This window comes from Salvelinus sp. IW2-2015, linkage group LG36 (assembly GCF_002910315.2).
Source record: "Salvelinus sp. IW2-2015 linkage group LG36, ASM291031v2, whole genome shotgun sequence".
Classification (NCBI taxonomy): Eukaryota; Metazoa; Chordata; class Actinopteri; order Salmoniformes; family Salmonidae; genus Salvelinus; species Salvelinus sp. IW2-2015.
The window spans coordinates 7,496,991-7,524,585 of record NC_036875.1 but is presented as its reverse complement, the minus strand read 5'-3'; the positions used below and the strand labels follow the sequence as shown (position 1 = coordinate 7,524,585).

Sequence of the window (27,595 nt, the reverse complement as noted above, 5' to 3'; positions counted from 1 at the left end):
TGTCATCAAGGCAAAGGGTGGCTWTTTGAAGTATCTCAAATATAAAACACATTTTTGGTTACTACATGATTCCATATATGTTATTTCATAGTTTTGATGACTTCACTATCATTCTACAATGTAGAAAATAGTAAAAACCTTTGACCGGTAGTATATCTAATTGTGATTTCTAAAAGTTCAAGAGGAATGTTAATTTGTCTTACTCCGGAAACCCAGTTTGTGGTGTTGATTGAATGATTAGAGATATATAACATAGCCCATCTGTAAATAGCCCACCCAACTACCTCATCCCCATATTTATTTATTTTGTTGCTCCTTTGCACCCAAGTATCTCTATTTGCACATTCATCTTCTGCACATTATCATCTCCATTGTTAATGCTAAATTGTAATTATTTCGCCACTATGGCCTATTTATTGCCTTACTTCCCTAATCTTACTACATTTGCACACACTGTATATAGACTTTTCTATTGTGTAATTGACTGTATGTTTGTTTATCCCATGTGTAACTCTGTGTTGTTTGTGTCGCACTGCTTTGCTCTATCTTGGCCAGGTCGCAGTTGTAACTGAGAACTTGTTCTCAACTAGCCAACCTGGTTAAATAAAGGTGAAAAAAATGATTTWAAAAATGTTTTATCTTACTGTAATCTCAGAGTACTCAGAGTTATCTTGGAGTAGTGTCAATTTGTTTCATTCCACCATCCAAAGCTAGATAGGTAGGTGGCAGCAGACAATGTACTTCTACATCATCTCAGGTTAAAGCTATTGCTTACCTTGGGGTAGGGGTATTGCTTTCCTTTGGGGTATGAAGCGCCAGTGAAGCGAGGAAGGGCCATATTMGGCACCAGAGTGTCATTGAGGACCAGGAAGGCTAACCTCTCTCCATCCGGTGACCACCAGTGTGCTATATGTGACTGGAGAATCTCCTCTGTAAAGAGACACAAGGAATATATAAGAAATACATTGCAGATCTCGAGAAAATTAAATACAGAAAGTATGCATACCCCTTGACTTGTTACAGCCTGAATTCAAAATGGATTCAATATATTTTTTTTTCTCACCCATCTACACACACAATAATGACAAAGTGAAAACATGTTTTTAGAAATGTTTGCCTTTTGTTTTTAGGTACAGGAACATCTCATTTACATAAGTATTTACACCCTGAGTCAATACTTTGTAGAAGCATCTTTGGCAGCGATTACAGCTGTGAGTCTTTCTGGGTAAGTATCTAAGAGTGTTCCACACCTGGATTGTGCAACATTTGCCCATTATTCTTTTCAAAATTATTTTCATTATTCTTTTCAAAACTTCAAGCTCTGTCAAATTGATTGTTGATCATTGCTCGACAACCATTTCCAGGTCTTGCTGTAGATGTTTAAGCAGATTTAAGTCAAAACTTTAGCTCAGCCACTCAGAAACATTCACTGTCTTCTTGGTAAGCGACTCCAGTGTAGATTTGGCCTTGTGTTGTAGGTTATTGTCCCGCTGAAAGGTGAATTAATCTCCCATTGTCTGGTGGAAAGCAGACTGAAACAGGTTATCCTCTAGGAGTTTGCCTCTGCTTAGGTCTATTATGTTTCTTCTTCATCCTGAAAAACTCCCCAGTCCTTAACGATTATCAGCATACCCATAGCATGATGCAGCCACCACTATGTTTGAAAATATGAAGAGTGGTACTAAGTAATGTGTTGGATTTGCCCCAAACATAATACTTTGTATTCAGGACAAAAACTTAATTGCTTTGCCATATATTTTGCAGTGTTACTTTAGTGCCTTGTTGCAAACAGGATGCATGTTTTGGAATATTTGTATTCTGTACAGGCTTCCTTCTTTTCATTCGGTCAATTATTAAATCAAATGTTATTTTTCACATGCACTGAATACAACAGGTGAAATGCTTACTACAAGCCCTTCACCAACAATGCAGTTCAAGAAATAGAGTAAAGAAAATATTTACTAAATAAACTAAAGTATATTACAAAATAAAAAGTAACACAATCAAATAACGGGGCTATATAACAGGGGGTACTGGTACCGAGTCAATGGGCGGGAGTACAGGTTAGTCGAGGTAATTTGTACATGAAGGTAGGGGTAAAGTGACTATGCATTGATAATACACAGCGAGTAGCAGCAGTGTAGAAACAAAGGGGAGGGGGGGTCAATGTAAAAAGTCCGGGTGGCCATTTGATCAATTGTACAGCAGTTTTATGGCTTGAGGGTAGAAGCTGTTAAGGAGACTTTTAGACCTAGTGGTAAAGAACAGTCTATGATTTGGGTGACCTCTGACACCGCCGAGTATATAGGTCCTGGATGGCAGGAACCTTGGCCCCAGTGATGTACTGGGCCGTACGCGCTACCCTCTGTAGCGCCACTATACTGCCAGGTCTCTGACCTCCTCCCTATAGTCTGTCACATCGTTGTCAGTGATCAGGCCTACCACTGTTGTGTCGTCAGCAAAGTTAATGATGGTGTTGGAGTCGTGCTAGGCCACGCAGTCATGGGTGAACATTTAGGACAGGAGGGGACTAAGCACGGACCCCTGGGGGGCCCCTGTGATGAGGATCAGCATGGCAGATGTGTTGGTGCCTACCCTCACCACCTGGGGACGGCCTGTCAGGAAGTCCAGAATCCAGTTGAAGAGGGAGGTCTTTAGTCCCAGGGTCCTTAGCTTAGTGATGAGCCTTGTGGGCACTATGTTGTTGAACGCTGAGCTGTAGTCAATGAACAGCATGCTCACATAGTAGTAGGTGTTCCTTTTGTGCAGGTGGGAAAGGGCAGTGTGGAGCGATTAAGAATGCGTCATCTGTGGATCTGTTGGGGCGGTTTGCGAATTGGATTGGGTCTAGGGTTTCTGGGATGATGGTGTTGATGTGAGCCATGACAAGCCTTTCAAACACTTCATGGCTACCGATGTGCGAGCTACGGGGCGGTAGTCAATTAGGCAGGTTAACTTCGGTTTCTTGGGCACAGGGACTATGGTGGTCTGCTTGAAACATGTAGGTATTACAGACTCGGTCAGGTAGAGGTTGGTTGCCAGTTGGTCCGCGCATGCTCTGAGTACAGGTCCTGGTAATCCGTCTGGTCCCCCGGCCTTGTGAATATTAACCTGTTTAAAGGTCTTGCTCACATCGGCTACTGAGCGAGCATAAAAGCCATTTAGCTCGTCTGGTAGGTTAGTATTGTGGATTAACTACAATGTTGTTGATCCATCCTCAGTTTTCTCCTATCACAGCCATTAAACACTAACTGTTTTAATGATACCATTGGCCTTAAGGTGAAATCCCTGAGCAGTTTCCTTCCACACAATCCAAAAAGTAATTAATAACTGCACCATGCTCAAAGGGATAGTCAATGTCTGCTTTTTTTTACCCATCTACCAATAGGTGCCCTTCCTTGCGAGGCATTGGAAACCCTCCCTGGTCTTTGTGGTTTAATCTGTGTTTGAAATTCACTGCTCGACTGAGGGACCTTACAGATATTTGTACAGTATGTGTGCGGTACAGTGATATTCAAAAATCATGTTAAGCACTATTATTGCACACAGGGAGTTCACGCAACTTATTATGTGACTTGTTAAGCACATTTTTACTCATGATATTATTTAGGTTACCCATGGCAAAGGGGTGAATACTTATTGACTCAAGACATTTCAGCTTTCACTTTTACTTAATTTGTAAACATTTTGAAAAACATAATTCCACTTTGGCATTATGGGGTATTGTGTGTAAAAAATCTCAGTTTAATCCATTTTAAATTCAGACTGTAACTCAACAAAATGCAGACAAAGTCGAGGGGTGTGAATACTTTCATAAGGCACTGTATTCTCCAACAAAATGGCCATGTAGTAGTGTTAGGGCTGGATTCAATCCGTATCACTGAAGTATTGCGTTCCCTCATCCGCGGAGACTTCATTCACGGTAAACGCTGCATATGGAAATTTAGTGTGAAACACCTTGAGATAATAGTTGACATAACCATCTTTCCTGAAGTTTCCATCTGTACTGTTCCATATGAGAAGGCCATATGTCGATAGTGTGCTAAAAAAAAAATAGAGAGCACTAAAGTATTGCGACAACTCAAGCATGATGTTCGAGTGCAGTTAACAGTACTTAACGGTCTGTGGCAACATAATGCAACACATTTGAGATGTTAATTAGGTCTGATTGGGAGTCATTTGAATCTCCAGAGAGCGAGAGAGCGAGAGAAGCGAGAGAGAAGAGAGAGAGAGAGAGAGAGAGAGAGAGAGAGAGAGAGAGAGAGAAGAGAGAAGAGAGAAGAGAGAGAGAGAGAGAGAGAGAGAGAGAGAGAGAGAGAAGAGAGAGAGAGAGAGAGAGAGAGAGAGAAGAGAGAGAGAGAGAGAGAGAGAGAGAGAGAGAGAGAGAGAGAGAGAGAAGAGAGAAGAGAGAGAAGAGAGAGAGAGAGAGAGAGAGAGAGAGAGAGCGAGAGAGAGAGAGAGAGAGAGAAGGAGAGAGAGAGAGGGAAGGAGATAGAGGAGAGAGAGAGAGAGAGAGAGAGAGAGAGAGAGAGAGAGATATTTTAGTTCACATTGTCACAGAGTTCAAAACAGACAAACTAAGGAATATTTAGGTTGTCATAGAAACTGTCATATTACCATGAAAATCATGTATACTGAACAAAAATATAAACGCAACATATAAAGTTATGGTCTCATGTTTCATGAGCTGAAATAAAAGATCCACAACATTTTCCATACGCACCAAAAGCTTTATTACTCTCAAATGTTGTGCACTATTTTTTTTCCATCCCTGTTAGTGTGCCTTTCTCCTTTGCCAAGATAATCCATCCACCTGACAGGTGTGGCATATGAAGAAACTGGATAAACAGCATGCTCTTTACACAGGGGCATCTTGTGCTGGGGACTTTAAAATAATAATTTTTGTCACACAACAAAATGCCACAGATGACTCAAGTTTTGAGTGAGCGTGCAATTGGCATGCTGACTGCAGTATTGTCCACCAGAGCTGTTGCCCGGTAATTGAATGGTCATTTCTCGACCATAAACCGCCTCCAATGTAATTTTAGAGAATTTGGCAGTACGTCCGACCGGCCTCACAACCGCATATCACATGTATCCATGCCAGCCCAGGACCTCCACATCCGGCTTTTTTATCTGTGGGATCGTCTGAGACCAGACACCTGAACAGCTGATGAAACTGTGGGTTTGCACTACTAAAGAATTTCTGCACAACCTGTCAGAAACCATCTCAGGGAAGCTCATCTGCGTGCTCGTCATCCTCACCAGGGTCTTGACCTTTATGCAGTTGGGCGTCGTAACCGACTTCAGTGGGAAAATGCTCGCCTTCAATGGTTACTGGCATGCTGGAGAAGGGTGCTCTTCAAGGATGAATCCTGTTTACAACTGTACTGGGCAGATGGCATTGTGTGGGCGAGTGTCAATGTTGTGAACAGAGTGCCCCAGAGTGGTGAAATAACAAAAAGGTCAAATACAGATCAAGAGAAAGAATAAAGTAATGGTAAACTGTACTTTAAATGAATAGTGTCATGTTTTGGCTTTCCTTTTGGTGTTTTATACATTGCTGGGTGCACACGCTTAGTTAATACGGCTCTGAATGTCCATATCGAGGCAAAAATGCCCACACAGTAAATAATTACAATGATAATTCTTCACAAAGGTACAGATGATGGAAAAATTAACAAAAATTATACACAATTGCACAGTTGAAGTAACTGCTTGCTGAAACGCTTTCTTAATCTGTGTAAAGTTTCATTTCTCCTGAGTAACGTAATGGGCTGTCTTTCTCCTAAATTTAATTAGCTCTTCCCTTTTCAAATCTGCTATTTCATGACATTTATATTTAATCATTGTTTTGCATAAACTGGCATTCGGCATTCGGCTGAAGGGAAATGGAAATTTCGTTTAAAAAATGCAGTTTGACTCCCCGACTGTGTTTGACTAATTTGATATCATCAGGAAAACATGAGGCATGTTAGAATTGTTGAAAATCACTGAACTGTGTTATTCAGTCACAAATATCTTGAGTTAAACTGAACAAAAATATAAACGCAACATGTAAAGTGCTGGTCCCATGTTGCATGAGCTGAAATAAAAGATCCAAGAAATGTTCCATGCGCACAGTAGTGGAAAAAGTACCCAATTGTGATACTTGAGTAAAAGTATAGACACTATAATAGAAAGTAACTCAAGTAAAAGTAAAAGTCACCCAGTAAAATACTACTTGAGTAAAAGTCTAAAAGTAGTTGCTTCTAAATATTCTTAAGTATCAAAAGTAAATGTAATTGCTAAATTATACTTAAGTATCAAAAGTAAAAGTAGAAATAATTTAAAATTCCTTCTATTAAGCAGAGCAGACAGCACCATTTTCTTGTTTTTAAAATGTATGGATAACCAGGGGCACACTCCAACACTCAGACATCATTTACAATAGATGCATTTGTGTTGTCTTGATAAGTGCGTGAATTGGTCAATTTTTCTGTCCTGCTAAGCATTCAAAATGTAACGAGTACTTTTGGGTGTCAGGTAAAATGTATGGAGTAAAAAACGACATTATTTTCTTTCGGAATGTAGTGAAGTAAAAGTAAAAGTAGTTAAAAATATGAATAGTAAAGTACAGATACCCCCAAAAACGATTTAAATAGTACTTTAAAGTATTTTTACTTAAGTACTTTACACCACTGCATATGCACAACAAGCTTATTTCTCTCAAATGTTGTGCATAAATTTGTTTACATCCCTGTTAATAAGCATTTTTCCTCTGCCAAGATAATCCATCCACCTGACAGGTGTGGCATATCAAGAATCTGATTAAACAGCATGATCATTACACAGGTGCACCTTGTGCTGGGGACCATATAAGGCCACACAAAAAAAAAATCCCACAACAATATGCCAGAGATGTCTCAAGTTTTGAGGGAACATGAAATTGGCATGCTGACCGCAGGAATTTCCACCACAGATGTTGCCAGAAAATGTAATGTTCATTTCTCTACCATAAGCCGCCTCCAACATCATTTTAGAGAATTTTGCAGTACATCACAACCGCAGAGGATGGTGAAAACATTGATATATTTTGGGGTTAAGTGGGTTAAAATCTTCATAGAAGTCACGGAGGGTACAGAGGGACATGCCAAAATGCTGAATGTTGGCACTTTAGCAAGTCTTTTTATTAATATAAAAAAGCTGATAACATGTTCTGTGTGGTCTATATTAAAGGGCACTTCATTTAATATAACAGGCATTTAAGATGAAATATTGCTGCACAATTTCTACTTCAAATATCAAAGGGGCGCAACATGTATTCTATTCGTGGAACGACCCACCTACCCTCGTACAGCCAGTCAGCGATCCCATTGAAGATGACCCCTTCCTTTCCAGACGATGTCAGTCTGAGGGAGTTGCTCTTCACATCTGATTGGTAGTAAATATTGTTCTCAAATATGTAGATCTGTGAGCACAAGGACACACAATGAGATCAGGAAAGTCATGACTGACATATCACATTTAACATTTCACCTTGGTATGACCTCTACAGGCCTGCACTGTGAAACTCAATGAAACATCAGCGTTTGACAAAAATTATGTTTTGAACCCAGAGAGAATAAACTGCTATGGTAATGTACAGTATATCCAAATACAAGGCCTACGGTAAAATCCCTTTCAACCCACTCAATTTAGCAGATATTGAAATTCATGAAAGGGGGAAATAATAACACATTTTCCATTCAGGTCTTATTCCCTGATTAGATACGGTTGAAGTGGCCTGGAATCATCCCTGTCCAGAGAAACAGCAGAAACCTAATGTCCGATTCCATCAACCTAAAGGACCTGTGTTACATAGAGCAGTGTTGAAATTAGCACCCAATTCCTCAGCCTCAGATGACTACTTTTCCCAGAACCATTCAACGTTTCTCAGCCAGCCAGCTGTCTGCATCAGCCAGACTTACATAAAGCACTGTTATGTAGTCACTTGGTCCTGGAGCTGAGCTGACCCCATCTCAAGCTCTGCAGGCCCCGCTGTTATATCAAAGACATTAAGCAAAGGCAACTTGTCTAAATCGCTTCAGTAGTGTGTGTGTGGTATAGGATTCAGCCAAAAGAGCTGCTTTTAACAGCAATGACTTGAACAGTTTGAACAGTTTCCACATCAATGTGCCATCTGCTTCACTAAAAGCTGAGACTAGCTGTCCTTAAATGGGGTAGGATTTTCAGTACCACAGTGGTGTAGGAGACGAGTGTGTTTGAAACTATGAGGCGTCTGTTAGGAAATTTGGTTATGACAGGTTTGGTTACAAGGAAGCGCTATCGTAACATTTCTATATGGATTACTTTTTGATTTGGGCTTGAGTTTGTGTTCACAGATCAGCCCAGCAGGAAAAACCTTCACTTCAAGGATGCTGTTGTTGTTGTTGACCCACACAGTTCTGTATACGAACTGAGTATCAGTATCATTTTTTGGGCCTACCAGGCCAAAACTTTGCCAGTAATATAATTTAAATTGTGATGGTGAGTAAACAAATATACTTTTGATTTCACCTAATTTTAACATTCTGTCACCAAGATCACATGCTCAAATTCATAAAAACATGTTTTCCCATCTCAAGAGGTAAAAAAAAGAAGAGTATAGTAAGGGCCTGTCTTCAGCTTAATTAAATAATGAAAACATTATGGAGCTCGAGATGATTATTGTTATTCCATTTTTTTTTTTACTATAGGTTGTACAATGTATGGCTAGCTCCTGCTCAGCCCAGTCCAAGCTCTTCACTCTCCTGGCACCCCAATGGTGGAACCAGCCTGAAGCGAGGACAGCAGAGTTCCTGCCCATCTTTCCCGAAAACATCTGAAACCCTACCTCTTCAAAGAGTACCTTAAATAATCCCACACCACCACCAAAAAAAATACTTTCGTGAACTAACACTCACACTTGACTTTTTTCCCACCCTTACTAGCGCTGACCTCGCTGACAGCTACTTTATCGCGGACAAATGTACTTACTATGACTGTGATATTAAGACGAATGCACTAACTGTAAGTCACTCTGGATAAGAGCATCTGCTTAAATGACTAAAATGTAAATGTAAATGTTGTGCTTCCAATGAGTGGTATTATACGGCTCTACAGTGTACGGCTAGCGGTGCTATACCTAGCATTGTGTATGCAGACCTAAACCTTCTCATGCTCACTAGATGTCAATCCCCGAAAGACTGACTTCCACATTAGTGAAAACGTAATGGAAGATATATTTCTCTTCATCTTTAGCAGCGGGTTCAGAAAAACATTGTTGCTGTAGGACTCGATATCACCCCCCCCCCCTCCCTCCTGTAAGCAACATTTCAATAAGTACATTTTCAATTCATGTGTTCGTCTGATTTCGACACAGTTTATACCAAATGAAGCTCCAGGTCATCCTAAATCAATTGATGTATTGTTTGTCGATATGAATATCATGGATGAATACCATGAAAACCACGGAACTGCAGTTCTTAACATTTACTCATAACTTCATAATACATGTAAACCATATCAGACAAATAATCTGTCATGTAATGAACCCTCTGTTTGATTTCTTCTTAAATCAGCCATAAATCCCGTGACTGGGGAATGGAAGCTTGTTGTGTGCAACAGGGAGGGGCAAATGAATGCAAGATGAACAAAAAAAAAAATGTATTTGTTAAAACATTTCTAGCCTATCTATCTATGGGTAACAGATTTGACAATTAGATGTTCAGTGTTTCTTTATAAAAAAATATAGGAATAGTTTCACCCATATTAAAACAAGAGATCCGTTCACGTAACAGGCTTGACCCTTAAATGAGGGACATGGAGGGACATGAAAACAATTTTGGGGTACTTTAGCAAGTCTTTATTCATCTGGAAAATCAGATTTATTGGATTCTCCATGTGGTCTATATAAAAGGGCACTTCATTTAATATAACAGGATTTTATAACCCATAAGACTCTAAGCCCTGTCTATGCCGGGGTAGGGCGGTCTCCATATAGAGTGCATTCGGAAAGTATTCAAACCCCTTGACTTTTCCCACATTTTGTTAGGTTACAGCCGCATTCTAAAATTGATTAAATATGTATCTTTTCCTCGTCAATCTTTACACACAATACCCCATAATGAAATGTTTGCAAATGTATAAAAAATAAAAACAGAAGTACCTTACTTACATAAATATCCAGACCCTTTGCTATGATACTCGAAATTGAGCTCAGAGGCATCCTGTTTCCTTTGCTCATCATTGAGATGTTTCTACAACTTAATTGCAGTCCACCTGTGGTAAATTCAATTGATTGGACGTTATTAGGAAATGCCTCCATCATTCCGCCCGGGCAAACTGAGCAATCGGGGGGGGGAAGAGCCTTGGTCAGGGAGGTGACAAAGAACTGGATGGTCACTCTGACAAAGCTCCAGAGTTCCTCTGTGGAGATGGGAGAACCTTCCCAGAAGGACAACCATCTCTGCAGCACTCCACCAATCAGGCCTTTATGTTAGAGTTGCCAGACATAAGCCACTCCTTAGTAAAAGGCACATGAAAACGAGTTTGGAGTTTACCAAAAGGCACCGAAAGACTCTCAGACCATGAGAAACAAGATTCTCTGGTCTGACAAAACCGAGATTGAACTCTTTGGCCTGAAAGCCAAGCATCACATCTGGAGGAAACCTGGCACCATCCCCACGGTGAATCATGGTGGTGTCAGCATCATGCTGTGGGTATGTTTTTCAGCGGCAGGGACTGGGAGACTAGTCAGGATCAAGGGAAAGATGAACGGAGCAAATTACAGAGAAATCAAGCAACGCTCCCGATCCGACCTGACAGAGCTTGAGAGGATCTGCTGAGAAGAATGGGAGAAACTCCCCAAATACAGGTGTGCCAAGCCTATAGCATCATACCCAAGACAACTTGAGGTTGTAATTGCTGTCAAAGTTGCTTCGACAAAGTACTGAGTAAAGGATCTGAAAACTTACTCTACCGCTCAAAAGTTTGGGGTCACTTAGACATTTCCTTGTTTTTGAAAGAAAATTTAATTTTTTTTCCATTAAAATAACATCAAATTGATCAGAAATACAGTGTAGGCATTGTTAATGTTGTAAATTACTATTGTAGCTGGAAACAGCAGATTTTTTATGGAATATCGACATAGGCGATCAGAGGCCCATTATCAGCAACCATCACTACTGTGTTCCAATGACACGTTGTGTTAGCTAGACCTTTAAACAGGTCAACATACACAAGGCTGCGGGGCCAGATGGAATACCAGGACGTGTGCTCCGAGCATGTGCTGACCAACTGGCAGGTGTCTTCACTGACATTTTCAACATGTCCCTGATTGAGTCTGTTATAACAACATGTTTCAAGCAGACCACCATAGTCCCTGTGCCCAAGAAAACAAAGGAAACCTGCCTAAATGACTAAAGACCTGTAGCACTCACGTCTGTAGCCATGAAGTGCTGGTAATGGCTCACATCATCACCATTATCCTAGAAACCCTAGACCCACTTCAATTTGCATACCGCCCAAACAGATCCGCAGATGATCTCTATTGCACTCCACACTTCCCTTTCACACCTGGACAAAATGAACACTTATGTGAGAATGCTATTAATTTACTACAGCTCAACGTTCAACACCATAGTACCCTCAAAGCTCATCACTAAGTTAAGGATCCTGGGTCTAAACACCTCCCTCTGCAACTGGATCCTGGACTTCCTGACGGGTCGCCACTAGGTGGTGAGAGTAGGTAGCAACACATCTGCCACGCTGATCCTCAACACTGGAGCTCCCCAGGGGTGCGTGCTCAGTCCCCTCCTGTACTCCCTGTTCACCCACGACTGCATGGCCAGGCACGACTCCAACACCATCATTAAGTTTGCAGATGAAACAACAGTGGTAGGCCTGATCACCGACAACGATGAGACAGCCTATAGGGAGGTCAGAGACCTGGCTGGGTGGTGCCAGAATAACAACCTATCCCTCAACGTAACCAAGACTAAGGAGATGATTGTGGACTACAGGAAAAGGAGGGCCGTGCACTCCCCCATTCTCATCGACGGTGCTGTAGTGGAGCAGTTTGAGAGCTTCAAGTTCCTTGGTGTCGACATCAACAACAAACTAGAATGGTCCAAACACACCAAGACAGTCGCGAAGAGGGCACGACAAAGCATATTCCCCCTCAGGAAACTAAAAAGATTTGGCATGGGTCCTGAGATCCTCAAAAGGTTTTACAGCTGCAACATCGAGAGCATCATGACCGGTTGCATCACTTTCTGGTACGGCAATTGCTCGGCCTCCGACCGCAAGGCACTACAGAGGGTAGTGCGTTCGGCCCAGTACATCACTGGGGCTAAGCTGTCTGCTATCCAGGACCTCTACACCAGGCGGTGTCAGAGGAAGGCTCTAAAAATTGTCAAAGACCCCAGCCACCACAGTCATACTCTGTTCTCTCTACTACCGCATGGCAAGCGGTACCGGAGTGCCAAGTCTAGGACAAAAAGGCTTCTCAACAATTTTTACCCCCAAGCCATAAGACTCCTGAACAGGTAATCAAATGGCTACCCGGACTATATGCATTGTGTGCCCCCCCAACCCTCTTTTAAGCTACTGCTACTCTCTGTTCATCATATATGCATAGTCACTTTAACCATATCTACATGCACATACTACCTCAATCAGCCTGACTAACCCGTGTCTGTATATAGCCTCGCTACTGTTATTTTCAACTGTCTTTTAATGTTTTTTATTTCTTTACTTACCTATTGTACACCTAATACCCTTTGTGCGCTATTGGCTAGAGCCTGTAAGTAAGCATTTCACTGTAAGGTCACACCTGTTGTATTCGGGGCACGTGACAAATAACATTTGACTTGATTTGATTTTGACATGGATAGAGCAGGTGTTCCTAATGTTTTGTACACTCAGTGTACATTTTACACACATTTACAGTATATATACACATTTTCAATATATGTTGGAATGTATTTAAAATGTATTAAATAAATGTTTTTCAAATACATTATTTTGCCAATGTATTTTTTTACCGTATGGGTATCGAAGATGTGTACTGGCAGTATCATCTATTCATAAGATACACTTATGGCTAATGAGAGTCCCGCATGCCTGCACATCTGTCTGCCTCTCACCCCTCATCACCAGTAATGGCCTTCTAATGGAGGTGAGTTTGATTTATGCCCAAATAAACCACACAGAATGTTCCAAATGTAGACAAGAAGCCACTAATATACTAAAGCCTGTTAGATGTTGACAAAAGGCTGTATGTTGGAATCAATCATCTAATTTGGCTGATTTCCTTTTGAAAATGAACTGGAGTTTCTCTTTCAAATACTCGTTTCAGAATCTCACATATGGGGACATTCCCTTCAAGGCTGGACCACAGGGAAGATCCAATTACACGTCTGTCATATACAGACAGGAAGCATGGCGAATAATGGGGAACCCAACTCCTTATAAGGTGCTACGATCCCGCCCTCTAGTCATTATTGTTTTCTACTGTACGGAAATCACAAGCTCTCTCTAAGTTCCTCTCACAAATTGTTCATCCCCACCTGCATCAGACAGTTAGATTCCGATTCAGAGTGTTTAATAGTCATATGTACAGGGTCGCAGGTGTGATTGCGGGGTACAGTGCACATCTTATGGTTCAAGCTCCAACATGCAGGGCTAAGTGAAATAAAATAATGAAAATGGTAATAAAAAAATACACCAATAGAAATAAAATAGCACTATATACAACAACGGAGATTGTCCGTTCGTAAATCCGAGGAAAAAAGTGTTTTACCAGTCACCACCACTCGAAAAGCCAGCTATTTGCTGGTGCAAGTGGGGACACATCAGGCTAAGGAGTAAGTTATTCACATATCCATGTGCTACATTCAAGCCTCAAACTTACTCAACAGCGACCCCAGCGTTGAGCTTAATGCAACTATAGATGAAACATGTCAATAGGAATAAACGAAACTATAAGACATCAAAAGATGAACTCAAAAGCATGAACTCAATCATTTCGATGAACTTCACAAATAAAACCGGATATATTTTCTTACTCTTGTTACACTTAGCTTTATCCGCTAGCTTCTTCTACCTGTACTTGGTAGCATCACTCGTTTAGCTTACCAGCGCCCTCTCTGGCTAGGCTGACGATTTTTTTTCCTCTCTGGGAGAGAGCCTGTAGAGCAACTCTCCGGCTAACGACGTCCCTACCTCCATGGTCAGGCTTGATGAGGCCAAATTGTCCTGGGGCATCCCTTTTCCAGCAGACTGGCCACTAAGGGCTTTTCTAGCCTGGACATGCAGCGCATGGAGGAGTCTGCATTTTACAGCTCTAGCTACAGAGCCTACTGTCAGAATTAGGGCAGACCTGGAGGTAAGCAGTCCTAGCCCCCTAGCTAATGAGAGGGGCAGCACACAGCACTGGTGGCTCCCTGCCCTAACCTCTCTCTAGTTTAGCATATCCATCTCTCCCCAACTTGTGGTACTAGAGAGACACTCCTTCGTTTTCCTAACCTATCCCCTGTGCAGCAGCTCATCGTTCCAACCCGCTGACAGCAGTAGGTGTGGAAGTTGCACTTCTCCCCCGAGTGCCCTCCCTATCAAGGCTCTCCCCCGACACCTTTAGGTTCCAGCCGGGACCAGAAGACAATATGATTCAGACAGGAGCAGGATGACAGAACATCAGTTGCCCTCAAACACTATTCCCGTTCAGTGCTCTCAGCATCTTTCCTCATAATATTTTTCTCTGTTGCATCCAGGCGCCTTGCCAAGTGCTCAGAGCTACATAGCTATGAGCAAAAGAAGCGACTTTTTGGCACGCCGCCAAAAGGTACTGTTGCCTCGGCGAATGAGAGTCTCAGCGCCTGAAAGGCACCCCACCAAGTTGGTGGAGATCTGTCACGCATGGTGGGTATAGTCGCTTGGGGACAACAGTCTTCAGCCAGCTACCTGCAACGCAATCTCTGCAACTTCGGTTTTAGTGGCCTACGGCAACTCAGCTCTATTGCTAGAGGATTGTGCTATTGAGCTAGGGACCATTCAGTACGTTGAAAATGCTACTTCCTCTCTTTCCAAAAGTAGCTTCTACACCTGAATTGCTTGCTGTTTGGGGTTTTAGGCTGGGTTTCTGTACAGCACTTTGTGACATCAGCTGATGCTTCTCCCTCACTGTCACGGATGCCATGTTTGCCTTAGTTTGAAGATGTAATCCGGAGACAGGTGTTTTATACCACAACCTTCTTATGTGTGTTCTCTTTTCAACTCTGTCTGCATATTTGCAATCAAACGGCAGAATTTTCTCGATCTCCTTAGCAATCATACTCTAATTCCACCGTGCATTCTACTGATTTCAAAACTCGGTCCTCCAGAAAGTGGAGAGCAACACTTATGCAGTTCTACTACGTGATGATCCGTGTCAGGGTCTCCACTTCACAGCTCTGTATGGGTTCTGACTGACAATTGTTCTGAAGTTGAGCTCCACGCATGACAAGAAGTTTCTGACTCCAATCTATATTAACCAAAATGATGATCTGTTCTCTGAATTGCATTGTGAAAGTCTAACACTGTAAGATCGTATTTTATAATTTAGCCAGTCACGTTGGTAATAGAACAAGCTTTCAAATTATGTCCACCTGACCCAGATTGTGATTTATAATGGAACGTTTTGGATTGCGTAAACAACATTCATTGTGTAAAGGCGGGCATACAGGGCTGTGTTCCACACAAAACAACAGAAAATGTGCTTGCACTAGTTCCTCAATGGCACAGCTAAGAGAGCTAAAAAAAAGAATCACATTATAGTTGAAGACTCTTGTTTGAGTCATTGAAATTGCTTAGGAACTGTGCACACTTTGGAGAGGTGTATGGCCACTTGGAAACACCAGATAGACCTGCGGCGTGCCGAGGTTATGCATTTCCATATTTCTTCTGTAAGAAACATTTCAATTTAGCCCTTTCCATATAGACCAATTCCCATCTGTTTAAGGGCTTAAGTTTGGATCCATTTTTGAGTTTTCCCATCTGTTTGGACGGAGTTGGGCTAGACAGGAAAGCTACCACCTGCTCTACGCATATGTCCCTTAGTTCGGGGCCTCTGAGGGATGAGTCTTTCCCCATATGTGAGATACCGAAACAAGTATTTGAAAGAGAACTTAAGGTTACTTGAGTAACCCCGTTACTCTGATATTATGAGTGAGGTACTGTATCTCACCGCGTTTCCCTTCTCGCTATGTGTAAGGAAGAAAACATATGCTTGATAATCAGTACAGGGTGGGATTGTGGTGCCTTATAAGACGTGGGGTTCCCCACTATCCACCATGCCCCCTGTCTGTCTACGACAGACGTTGTGTGATTGTGTTCCTTGTGTTCCCGTCTCGAAGGGCGTGTCCCCATATGTACGACACCTCACTCAGAGAACCGGGGTTACGCAAGTAAGACAATGCATCGGTCATTTAGCATTCCAAATCAACCTGCTTATGCTGTTTCCAACGTTTCAGAATGGCTGGCCTCTCGTTTTAGTTCAGGTGCATTTTGGATGCCACTTGCCCTGGATTAGACTAATAGGGTTCTGGGGTCTTGGTTCGAAAAACTGCTTTATTGTATCACATTTTTGGGGGATACCATAATGATCCTGCCATTAGTTTCCCCATGATGTCGGACAAATACATGAACCTTCTTGGCACTTTAAGGGCGGCAGGTAGCCTAGTGGTTAGAGCGTTGGGCCAGTAACCGAATGGTTGCTGGATCGAATCCTCGAGCTAACAAGGTAAAAATCTGTCATTCTGCCCCTGAACAAGGCAGTAAACCCACTGTTCCCTGGTAGTCTGACTTTGTTCTTAACTGACTTGCCTAGTTAAATAAAGGTTCAATTAAAACTTTTAGATACAGCAGCGCGCCCACTATCCAAATGGACCGTACTAGGTTTGAATCAAACATGACCCAATTTCATAATATTTGGTGATCCTTCACATGTGAGACCATCAGAACTGTGTATGAGCAGCCTGATGTAAAAGCTTAAAAGAAGCATTCCAGAGGTGATGGGGCAATGTGGTTAATCCTGCTCCGGAGCTTCACTACAAAGTACTACAAAACGAGCAGATTTGAGATAAATAGTCAGGCTTGGAGGAAATGGAAATGGTCTACATTTAAATGGCATACTGAATGTCAAATTAGTATAGGTTATTTCAGGTGTACTTGGCATTTCACTACTGATTGTTATCGTTTATCAAATATCATCTTTCCAATAATCTGACTGAAAGCTGTCAACATGTTTGAATGTCCACTAGAAGTGAATTGCCAAAAAGGGCCAGACATTCACCTTCACAACAGGAAAATAAATAAAAACCAGCACCTCATAATTTTGTGTCTTAAAAAAAGGACCAAAGGAATTCTTTGATGCAAATGTTTTAAAGGCCAGGTAACTTGGTTGACCTTCTAACCCAAGACAAGAGATTGAGTGGCTATTATCTATACATTCTGGCTTCACATGTAATTCACTCAAACATACATTTCCATGTAAGAAAGAGAAATATCAAATCAAATCAAATTGTATTGGTCACATACACATGGTAAGCAGATGTTAATGCGAGTGTAGCAAAATGCTTGTGCTTCTAGTTCCGACAGTGCAGTAATATCTAACAATTCCCTAACAACTACCTAACACACAAATCTAAAGGGGTGAATGAGAATATGTACATGTAGTATATGGATGAGCGATGGCCGAACGGTTATAGGCAAGGTGCAATAGATGGTATAAAATACAGTATATACACGTGATATGAGTAATGTAAGATATGTAAACATTATTTAAGTGGCATTATTTAAAGTGGCATTGTTTAAAGTGACTAGTGATCCATTTAGTAAACTGTCCAGTGATGGGGTCTCAATGTAGGTAGCAGCCTCTCTGAGTTAGTGATTGCTGTTTAGCAGTCTGATGGCCTTGAGATAGAAGCTGTTTTTCAATCTCTTTTCAAAGTCCCAGCTTTGATGCACCTGTACTAACCTTGCCTTCTGGATGATAGTGGTGTGAACAGGCAGTGGCTCGGGTGGCTCTTGTCCTTGATGATCTTTTTGGCCTTCTTGTGACATCGGGTGCTGTAGGTGTCATGGAGGGCAGTTAGTTTCCCCCCGGTGATGCGTTGTGCAGCCTGCACCACCCTCTGGAGAGCCTTGTGGTTGAGGGCGGTGCAGTTGCCGTACCAGGCTGTGATACAGCCCGACAGAATGTTCTCGATTGTGCATCTGTAAAAGTTTGTCAGGGTTTCGGGTGACAAGCCAAATTTCTTCAGCCTCCTGAGGTTGAAGAGGCACTGTTGCGCCTTCTTCACCACACTGTCTGTGTGGGTGGACCATTTCAGTTTGTCTGTGATGTGTATGCCCAGGAACATAAAACTTTCCACCTTGTCCGCTGCTGTCCCTTCGGTGTGGATAGGGGGGATGCTCCCTCTGCTGTTTCCTGAAGTCCACAATCATCTCCTTTGTTTTGTTGACGTTGAGTGAGAGGTTGTTTTCCTGACACCACCTCCTCCCTGTAGGCTGTCTCGTCGTTGTTGGTGATCAAGCCCACTACTGTTGTGTCGTCTGCAAACTTGATGATTCAGTTGGAGGTGTGCATCGCCACGCAGTCGTGGGTGAACAGGGAGTATAGGAGAGGGCTGAGCACACACCCTTGTGGGGCCCCAGCATTGAGGGTCAGCGAAGTGGAGACGTTGTTTCCTATGTTCACCAGCTGGGTTGGCGGCCCGTCAGAAAGTCCAGGACCCAGTTGCACAGGGCGGGGTTGAGACCCAGGGCCTCCAGCTTGATGATGAGCTTGGAGGGTACTATGATGTTGAATGCTGAGCTGTAGTCAATGAACAGCATTCTTACATAGGTATTATTTTTGTCCAGATGGGATAGGGTAGTGGGCAGTGGGATGGCGTTTGCATCATCTGTGGATGTGTTGTGGCGGTATGCAAGCTGAAGTGGGTCTAGTGTGGCCGTTAAGGTGGCGGTGATATGATCCTTGACTAGCCTCTCAAAGCACTTCATGATGACGGAAGTGAGGGCTACGGGGCGGTAGTCATTTTGTCAGGTATCTTTGCCTTCTTGGGTACAGGAACAATGGTAGCCATCTTGAAGCATGTGGGGACAACTGACTGGGAAGGGAGCGATTGAATATGTCCGTAAACACACCAGCCAGCTGGTCTGAGTATGCCGTCTGGGCCAGCAGCCTTGCGAGGGTTAACACGTTTAAATGTTTTACTCACGTCAGCCATGGAGAAGGAGGGGGGGTGAAGTCTTTGTAAGTGAGCCGCGATGGTGACACTGTATCCTCAAAGCGGGCAAAGAAGGTGTTTAGTTTGTCTGGAAGCGTGACAACTGTGTCTGTGAAGTGGCTGTTTTTGTAGTCCGTGATATCCTGTAGACCCTGCCACATACGTTTCGTGTCTGAGCCGTTGAATTGCAACTCCACCTTTTCCCTGTACTGGCATTTCGCTTGTTCGATTGCCTTGCGGAGGGAATAACTACACTGTTTATATTCAGCCATATTTCCAGACCTCTTTCCATGGTTAAATGTGGTGGATCGTGCTTTCAGTTTTGTGCGAATCCTGCCATCCGTTCACGGTTTCTGGTTAGGGTAAGTTTTAATAGTCACAGTGGGTACAACATCTCCAATGCACTTCTTTATAAACACACTCACTGAGTCAGTGTATACGTCGATGTTGTTCTCTGAGGCTGACCGGAACATATTCCAGTCCGCGTGATCAAAACAATCTTGAAGCGTGGCTTCCGATTGGTCAGTCCAGTGTTGAATGGTTCTCATCACTGGGCCATCCTGTTTGAGTTTCTGCCTATAAGACAGTAAGAGCAAGATGGCGTCGTGATTGGATTTGCCAAAGGGAGGGCGGGGGAGGGCTTTGTATGCGTCACGGAAGTTAGAGTAACAGTGGTCGAGAGTATTAGCCATGCGTGTCATGCAATCAATATGCTGATAGAATTTAGGTAGCCTTGTTCTCAAATTTGCTTTGTTAAAATCCCCAGCTACAATAAATGCAGCCTCCGGATATATAGTTTCCAGTTTACATAGAGTCCAGTGAAGTTCCGTGAGGGCCATCTTGGTGTTCGCTTGAGGGGGAATGTACACAGCTATGACTATAACTGACAATAATTCTCTCGGTAGGTAAAATGGCCAGCATTTGATTGCAAGGAATTCTAGGTCGGGTGAGAAGAAGGATTTGAGTTCCTGTATGTTGTTATGATTACACCATGAGTCGTTAATCATAAAGCATACACCCCCGCCCTTCCTCTTCCCAGAGAGGTGTTTATCTTTGTCGGCACGATGCATGGAGAAGCCCGGTGGCTGAACCGATTCCGACAACATATCCTGAGAGAGCCCTGTTTCCATGAAACAGAGAATGTTACAATCTCTGATGTCTCTTTGGAAGGCAACCCTCGCTCGAATTTCGTCTACCTTGTTGTCAAGAGACTGGACATTGGCGAGTAGTATACTCGGGAGCGGCGAGCGATGTGCACGTCTACGGAGCCTGACCAGGAGGCTGCTAGCTCTGCCCCTTCTACGGCGCCGTTGTTTTGGGTAGGCTACTGGGATTAGATCAATTTTCCTGGGTGGTGGTCCGAACAGAGTACCCGCTTCAGGAAAGTCGTATTCCTGTATGTAATAAGACAAGATTTCCTGCGGTAACAATGTAAGAAATAATACATAAAAAAACGAAATAGTGCATAAATAGAGCCATTTGTATATGACAGCAAGGCAATAGCAGACAACAGGGGAGCTGCCAGAGTATATCAAAACATAGATTCTTCCATTGTCTGAGATAATGTGAATATGACATAGTCCATTGTTGCGTCTTTAATGAGAAGCATGATTCGCTTTCAACAGCAACATAATCAAAACACATTCTAATTAAAAGTTCAGAATGCACTCCATGTGGGGATTAAATAGGAGAACAATTAAGTTAAACAAAGCAATTACATGAGGAAGTGGAAAGAAAATCATCCCGAAGGCCAAACCAAGAAAGAACATCATTTTGAAAATACAGAATAAAGAGATTTATTAAAACTGTTGATCCTTGGCATACCAACCGCTCCTAATCCTTTGCACATACAGTATCAGTCAAAAGTTTGGACACACCTACTCATTCAAGGGTTTTTCTTTATTTTTTACAATTTTTCCACATTGTAGAATAATAGTGAAGACATCAAAACTATGAAATAACACATATGGAATCATGTAATTAACAAAAAAGTGTGAAACAAATCAAAATAGATTTTAGATTTTTAGATTCTTCAAAGTAGCCATCCTTTGCCTTGATGACAGCTTTGCACACTCTTGGCATTCTCTCAACCAGCTTCATGAGGTAGTCACCTGGTACTGTATATTTAAGGCCACAGCCAAAACTTGTTAAAGCAACTTCTTTTAAGTTTATACAAGCTGTACCCAAAAGTAGCTGACATAAGTCTAAGTAATGACTATAGTCAGTTACCTTCAACATTGGGGTGGGAAAATGCGGAATATTGCACATTTGGAGGGGAGCCCTGACCAGGACTCAAACCTGGGTCCAGCGACTATCAACCTGATACCTTAGCCATTACGCCAAAAAAACTTCCTAATTGGGAGTAATATTCAAAAGCAACGTGATAAATGGTTGTGACTTTAATCGCCCTACTTGCAGGCACAGGAAAAATCACATTATAAATGGTAACATGGGAGGTATAAGAGGATTGCATGGACGAATGGCCTACTTGTGGTCACAGACCACTTGTCTTTGACTTACCAGTTGCTGGCCCTGTACTCCCCATGCAGCATACTGCAGAATAGAATTCAGCACCTCTGGAGGATCCAGCTCCCACACCTCCCTGAAAAACAACATTAAGTAACAGTAACACTGCTGCTTAGAGCAGCTGACACACTTTGTTTGAAGGACAGCGCTCAACTCCTCTCAGCCTACTAGACTTGGACTGCCTGCCTTTCAAATTAACATTTGAAAACTTGGACTGCCTCTATTCAAATTCACATTTAAAAACTTTAAAAGCTCATTTCACCACATTGTTTTATCATCACAACTGAAATGTACTTAATGCCTGAGATAAACTGCCTGAGAATAGATTGTCTTGACAAGTAAACAAACACATCAAGACCCCAACAAAGTTAATGGTAAACAAGGAAACAAAACATACCTTGTGTGGACGTTGTAAATGCTATATGAGGCCATGTATGAATGCCGGAAAACCTAAAACAAAAGAGAGAAAAGAAAGAGGAGATTACTGCATTAAATATTTACGATGGAGGCAGCTTGGCTGATAACAACATCAAAAAAACAGGCAGAGAAAGGCATCAAACAGAATAGACCGGTAGCTGTTTTCACAAATAGATTCTGGGGACAATGCAATTTGCATGGGTGACAGCTGGGAGATGAGACATTTTAATTCCATCTGAGAAACCGATCATGCAACCCCCATGACTTTAGGTCTGAAAGCCCGGGAGTATGAAAGACACAGAGAGAAAGGCAGGAGGGAGGGAGAGAGAGAGCATCCAAATGGTTCTGACTAGGGTGTTTGTAAATCTGTCTGGATTCCCCTCGAGAAGCAGTGCATGACATGATAGTATAATTCAGATTGTAGACGGGGAAAAGAGAGCGAGAGAGGGAGAGAGAGAGAGAAAGAAATAAATAAATAAAAAGAGGGATAGAGACACCTGATTCAGACTCAAGTGTTTGATATATCTGTTTGAGCAGACAGGAGTCTAAAAACAGGGATGCCACAGCCGAGGATGGATAGCTCAAATTAAAAAGTGCTTCTTCATTTGAAAAGGATGCACTTTGCCACAGTGAATTATGCATAGCGCATGAGGACGGCGGAAAGGCCCGAAGGTGGTGGCAGAGATGTGATAGCGCTAGATTGATGAGCACCAGAAATAGTGTTGACAGGCCAAGATGAGTGATCTCAGAAAGGGAGGGAGGTGGAGAGTGCACCTCCGATGGCTTTGAAAAAATATGTTGCTATAAGCTGCTAAGCAACAGAGACGCAGGTCAGGGTTAAAGCTCTGTGAAAACACATCCCTGGCTAGGAACTAAAACGCCCAAGCGTTTAGATACGCCGTCTCTTTAAAACAAATTCAAGGTGATCATTTGGAACTAGAGGTAATGCTCCCAGGGAACAAGAGTCTGTGGTTTTGCTGTGGATATTTTGTGAAATATCCACAGCAAAACCACAGACTCTTGTTCCCTGGGAAGGCACAGAAGAGGAATAGACTCTGTAACTTTTATTTGAACCGTATTGACTCCCTCCAGTTGGAGTTTTACTTCCAAACATTAACCTTTGGCAAAAAAAGTTTTAACTGCCTGTCAGATACTACTTTGAGTGTCTGAGAAAGTGTTTGAAGTTATCATTTTAAGATTTAAGATTTAAGATTGCGCAGATATATTTGCTGTCGGGTGGAATTCACTCTCTCTGAGCTGCTCGTCATCTCTAGCTTTGATAAAATGTCCTACTCTGTATATGATGATAAAATGGCTAATAACAGTTCCAGTATCAGGTGTACAGTTAGAGGATCATTTTGAAATGTTTCACATTGTTTCCCTCACTACATCTCTTCAAGAGCTGGCACAATGACCTTTGTGTTCAGTGTGGTGATTTAATCAAAGACAAGTAGGTTGACATTTTCAACTCCTACTGCACTAAAACTTTTGCTGCAACTCAATGTTGAATACGAGTGGTCTGCACAGGGCAGTTTTATCAAACACGATTAATAACACTGCAAAAGTTTAGTATAAAACCACACAGAGGGAAACGCATCTGCCCAAACCAATGAAAAGCCCATGTTGTATTTGTCGATTTTCATCACCATGTTCCTCCATTTCAAATATCATCTGATTATTAAATTTGCCACACACTGACCATCCTTCCCTCCCTCTTTTCCTTGCTCCTCTTCCACTGCCAAGGTGACTCGCCCGCTCCCTCCTCCCCTCCTCCCCTCATATTACGTATGCAAATCGGATTGAATGAAATGAAAACATGGATTCTCTTGATTTATGGGAGAGGTGTGGCGGATCATGGTTCTGTATATTACCCAGAGATCCCCTAATCTCTGGCAGTGTGTGGCACGTGCCTGGGAGCAGGGGCCCACAGATTAAAACATATGATTAAATATCTAGACTGGTTCAGACAGCTTTAGGCGCTCTTCTATACTGCCTCAGAGAAGAGTCCACTGGACCAGCTAACGGAGAAATGCATGCCAAGGTTTCCAATGGCTGCTTTCAGCCTCTGGGTAAAATAAATGTTACAAAATAGTATTTGAGATGAAAATAGTATTTGGATGCTTGTACGTGTGAAAAGAGTTTATTACATAGTAATAACATGTTTAAGGCTGTTAATAACGGTGTTATACAGTAGGACAGTTGAATACAAATTGGAATGATTGTTGTATTTAATAATGTGTCTAAAAACAGATGACTTGCTTGCATTTAGAAACTAAAGGCCTAGTTTACGGCCCTTATTCGAACATGACCACATTTAAGGCAAAACTTTGCGTCAACTGGCTGTTGGTTACAGAGGAGCCTTAACCAAATACAGTGAAGAAACTTAAGCAAATTCTAGCACCAACATAGCACCAACATAGCAGAGAGCCAATGAGCCAGCTTTCTTAGCACTCTCACCCCAAAACAAGTTTAATTGCGTCTCCAGCCCCAATGGGATCAATCCATTTGTCAGCAAAAGGGGAGGAGAGAAGGTGGGGAGATCAATAGAACACTTGAGGGTGGGAAGGCTGTAAGCCGCTCTAGAGGTGCCTGTGCAATGAACATAAGAGCAGGCTGCACCCCTACGAGTATCAAAACCAAATGGTCCCTGAAGCTACCGATGCCGTATCATGTTTTGCTACCTTACATATTTTGTGCACAATGTTGGCCCAGTGTGAAGGACAGAATCAGTGCAACCCTGACAGCAGTCAGTATTTGGCCCTCAGGTTACCATAGCAATTCTGGACCCTTACAGCACATTGGACCCATCAGATTAACTATAATAGCATGGGCCCTCAAGGTGCCAGTGCTGTGACGACCGTTCAGTCTCAGGGGTCTGCCAGACCCAATCTAGACCCATTTAGCGTGGGAGGGAATACGGATACGGTGATAACGGTGCTTAGGGCCCCAGGTGCTGCTTTTGGCCTGCTAAATCACACAACATTGGGCTATTTGGGTTACCGTGACCCCCGTATAGTCCTGATGAGATAGCTCTGAAAGATTCTGTCTCTCCTTCGTCTTCCTTTGTGATTCCCGCCAGGCTCATTTGTTCAGTAATCAGCCTTGAGGGGTTAGGCGAGGTAGGACCTACTGTACGTATTCAGCCTCTGCTCATTTGAAGGCGGCGAGCCACTGAAGGCTACTTCATCAATGTTACACAATGTTTTATCCTTCACAAAGATATATCAAGGTTTGGAGGACCAGAAGGTAAAGAAACGGAATTCTTAATATATTTCCCTCGACAGTATGTCAAAAAACCGATCACAATGTAATAAACTTTGTGGTTCTACAATTTGAGAAAGAACTGAAACGTAAAATCTTCTATTTGACTGAGATCTGTCATCAAATGAAAGAAAACACAATTTCCTCACAGAGCGATTGTCATGTCAAGTAAACAATGGACCTCATTGTTATACTCCATGGGTAAACTCTGGACTCTGACTCTGACTCTCTATTGATTACACAGACTTTTGGCCTCCCATCCCATTCTTAACACCACTCGCCGGCTTTGTATTCATGTTACCTGATGAAATTGCTGTACAATATGATCTTGTTGCCATCTGATGCACATTCAGATGTCATAAATCAGCACTGCAGAGCTCTCCCTGTACTATGCCCTACCTTGATTGTATTACTGTTGATGATATCTGGAAATGTGCACGTACACTCTGGCCCATCTACGGTTGCTAGCCCCAATGACTTGTGCTCTGATATCTGCTTCACTGATTTCTGCTCTCGTAAAAGCCTGGGTTTTCTGCACATTAACACGAGAAGCTTATTACCTAAAATGGATCAATTGAAAGTATGGGTTCAGAGCTCCAAACCAGATGTGTTGGTCATTACTGAGACGTGATTAAGGAAGAGTGTTTTGAATACTGATGTTAACCTTTCTGGTTATAACCTTTTTTGGCAAGACAGATCTTCTAAAGGTGGGGGAGTGGCAATCTTTACCAAGGATCACCTTCAGTGCTCGTTTATCTCCACCAAGTCTGTCCCCAAACAATTTGATTTGCTGGTTTTAAGTATTAAACTTTCAAATAGCTCTTTGTTGACTGTTGCTGGGTGCTATCGTCCTCCATCAGCACCAGCCTGTACCCTACCTGCCCTAAGCTCTCCCCTGGCCCCTTACACCAAGTCTGAATTTGTCCTGCTAGGTGACCTAAACTGGGACATACTTAAACCACCTGACCAAGTGCTAAAACAATGGGACTCCCTAAATCTTTCTCAGATTATTACCAATCCCACAAGGTATGACTCCAAACACCCAGAAAAGGCTACTCTTCTTGATGTTATTCTCACAAATAATCCTGATAGGTATCAGTCTGGTGTTTTCTGTAATGACCTTAGTGATCACTGTTTTACAGCCTGTGTTCGTAATGGCTGTTCAGTGAAACAACCTGTCCTGATTTGTCATAGATGCTTGCTAAAAAACTTTAATAAGCAAGCCTTCCTTCATGAACTGGCCTCGGTAAAATGGTATAGAATCAGCTTGATCCCCTCTGTAGAAGACGCTTGGACCTTATTGTTTGATAATTTCAGTGGTATTGTTAACAAACACACCCCCATGAAGAAAATGAGAATTAAAAACGGGTTCAACCCCTGGTTCGACCGTGATCTTGCAGAGTTACTCCACCTCAAGAATTTGGCGAAATGCTCGGCACACGCATACTTAGGCTGACTGGCTCTCGTTCAGGCAAATGAGACATAAGTGCACTCAGGATATCCGGAAGGCCAAAGTCAGTTACTTTAAGGAGCAGTTCTAACCCCAAGATGTTCTGGAAAACGGTTAAAGACCTGGAGAATAAACCCTCCTCCTTACAGCTGCTCATGTCCCTTAAAGTTGATTATGTGGTTGTTACTGACAAGAAGCACATGGCTGAGCTCTTTAATCACCACTTCATTAAGTCAGGATTCCTATTTGACTCAGTCATGCATCCTTGCCCGTCCAACATTTCCTCATCTCCCACCACTTTTAATGCGACTATCCCCGATGCTTCTCCCTCTTTTTCCCCTGCCCCGCTACAAAGTTTCTCCCTGCAGGCAGTCACTGAGTCCGAGGTGCTAGAGGAGCTCCTGAAACTTGGCCCCAAAAAACCATCTGGGTCAGATGGTTTAGACCCTTTCTTTCTTTAAGGTTGCTGCCCCTATCATCGCCAAGCCTATCTCTGACCTTTTTAACCTGTCTCTCCTTTCTGGGGAGGTTCCCATTGCTTGGAAGGCAGCCACGGTTCGTCCTTCATTTAAAGGGGGAGATTAAGCTGATCCTAACTGTTATTAGGCCTATTTCTATTTTGCCCTGTTTATCAAAAGTGTTGTAAAAACTGACTGGCTTTCTTGATGTC

At 42.5% G+C, this 27,595-nt stretch overlaps 1 protein-coding gene across 2 annotated transcripts in view; it reads right to left on the bottom strand.

The window, feature by feature from the left end:
* The window catches only part of LOC111959877 (inactive dipeptidyl peptidase 10), a 309,270-nt gene that overhangs the window by 27,043 nt on the left and 254,632 nt on the right, over positions 1-27,595 (bottom strand). For both annotated transcript variants that reach the window (XM_070437581.1, XM_023981712.2), the window contains exons 6-9: positions 22,195-22,247; positions 21,792-21,873; positions 7,330-7,450; positions 776-930 (exon numbers count right to left, since the gene is read on the bottom strand). In XM_070437581.1, coding sequence (XP_070293682.1) covers positions 776-930; positions 7,330-7,450; positions 21,792-21,873; positions 22,195-22,247 — 411 coding nt within the window. The remainder of the gene's footprint in view (positions 1-775; positions 931-7,329; positions 7,451-21,791; positions 21,874-22,194; positions 22,248-27,595) is intronic.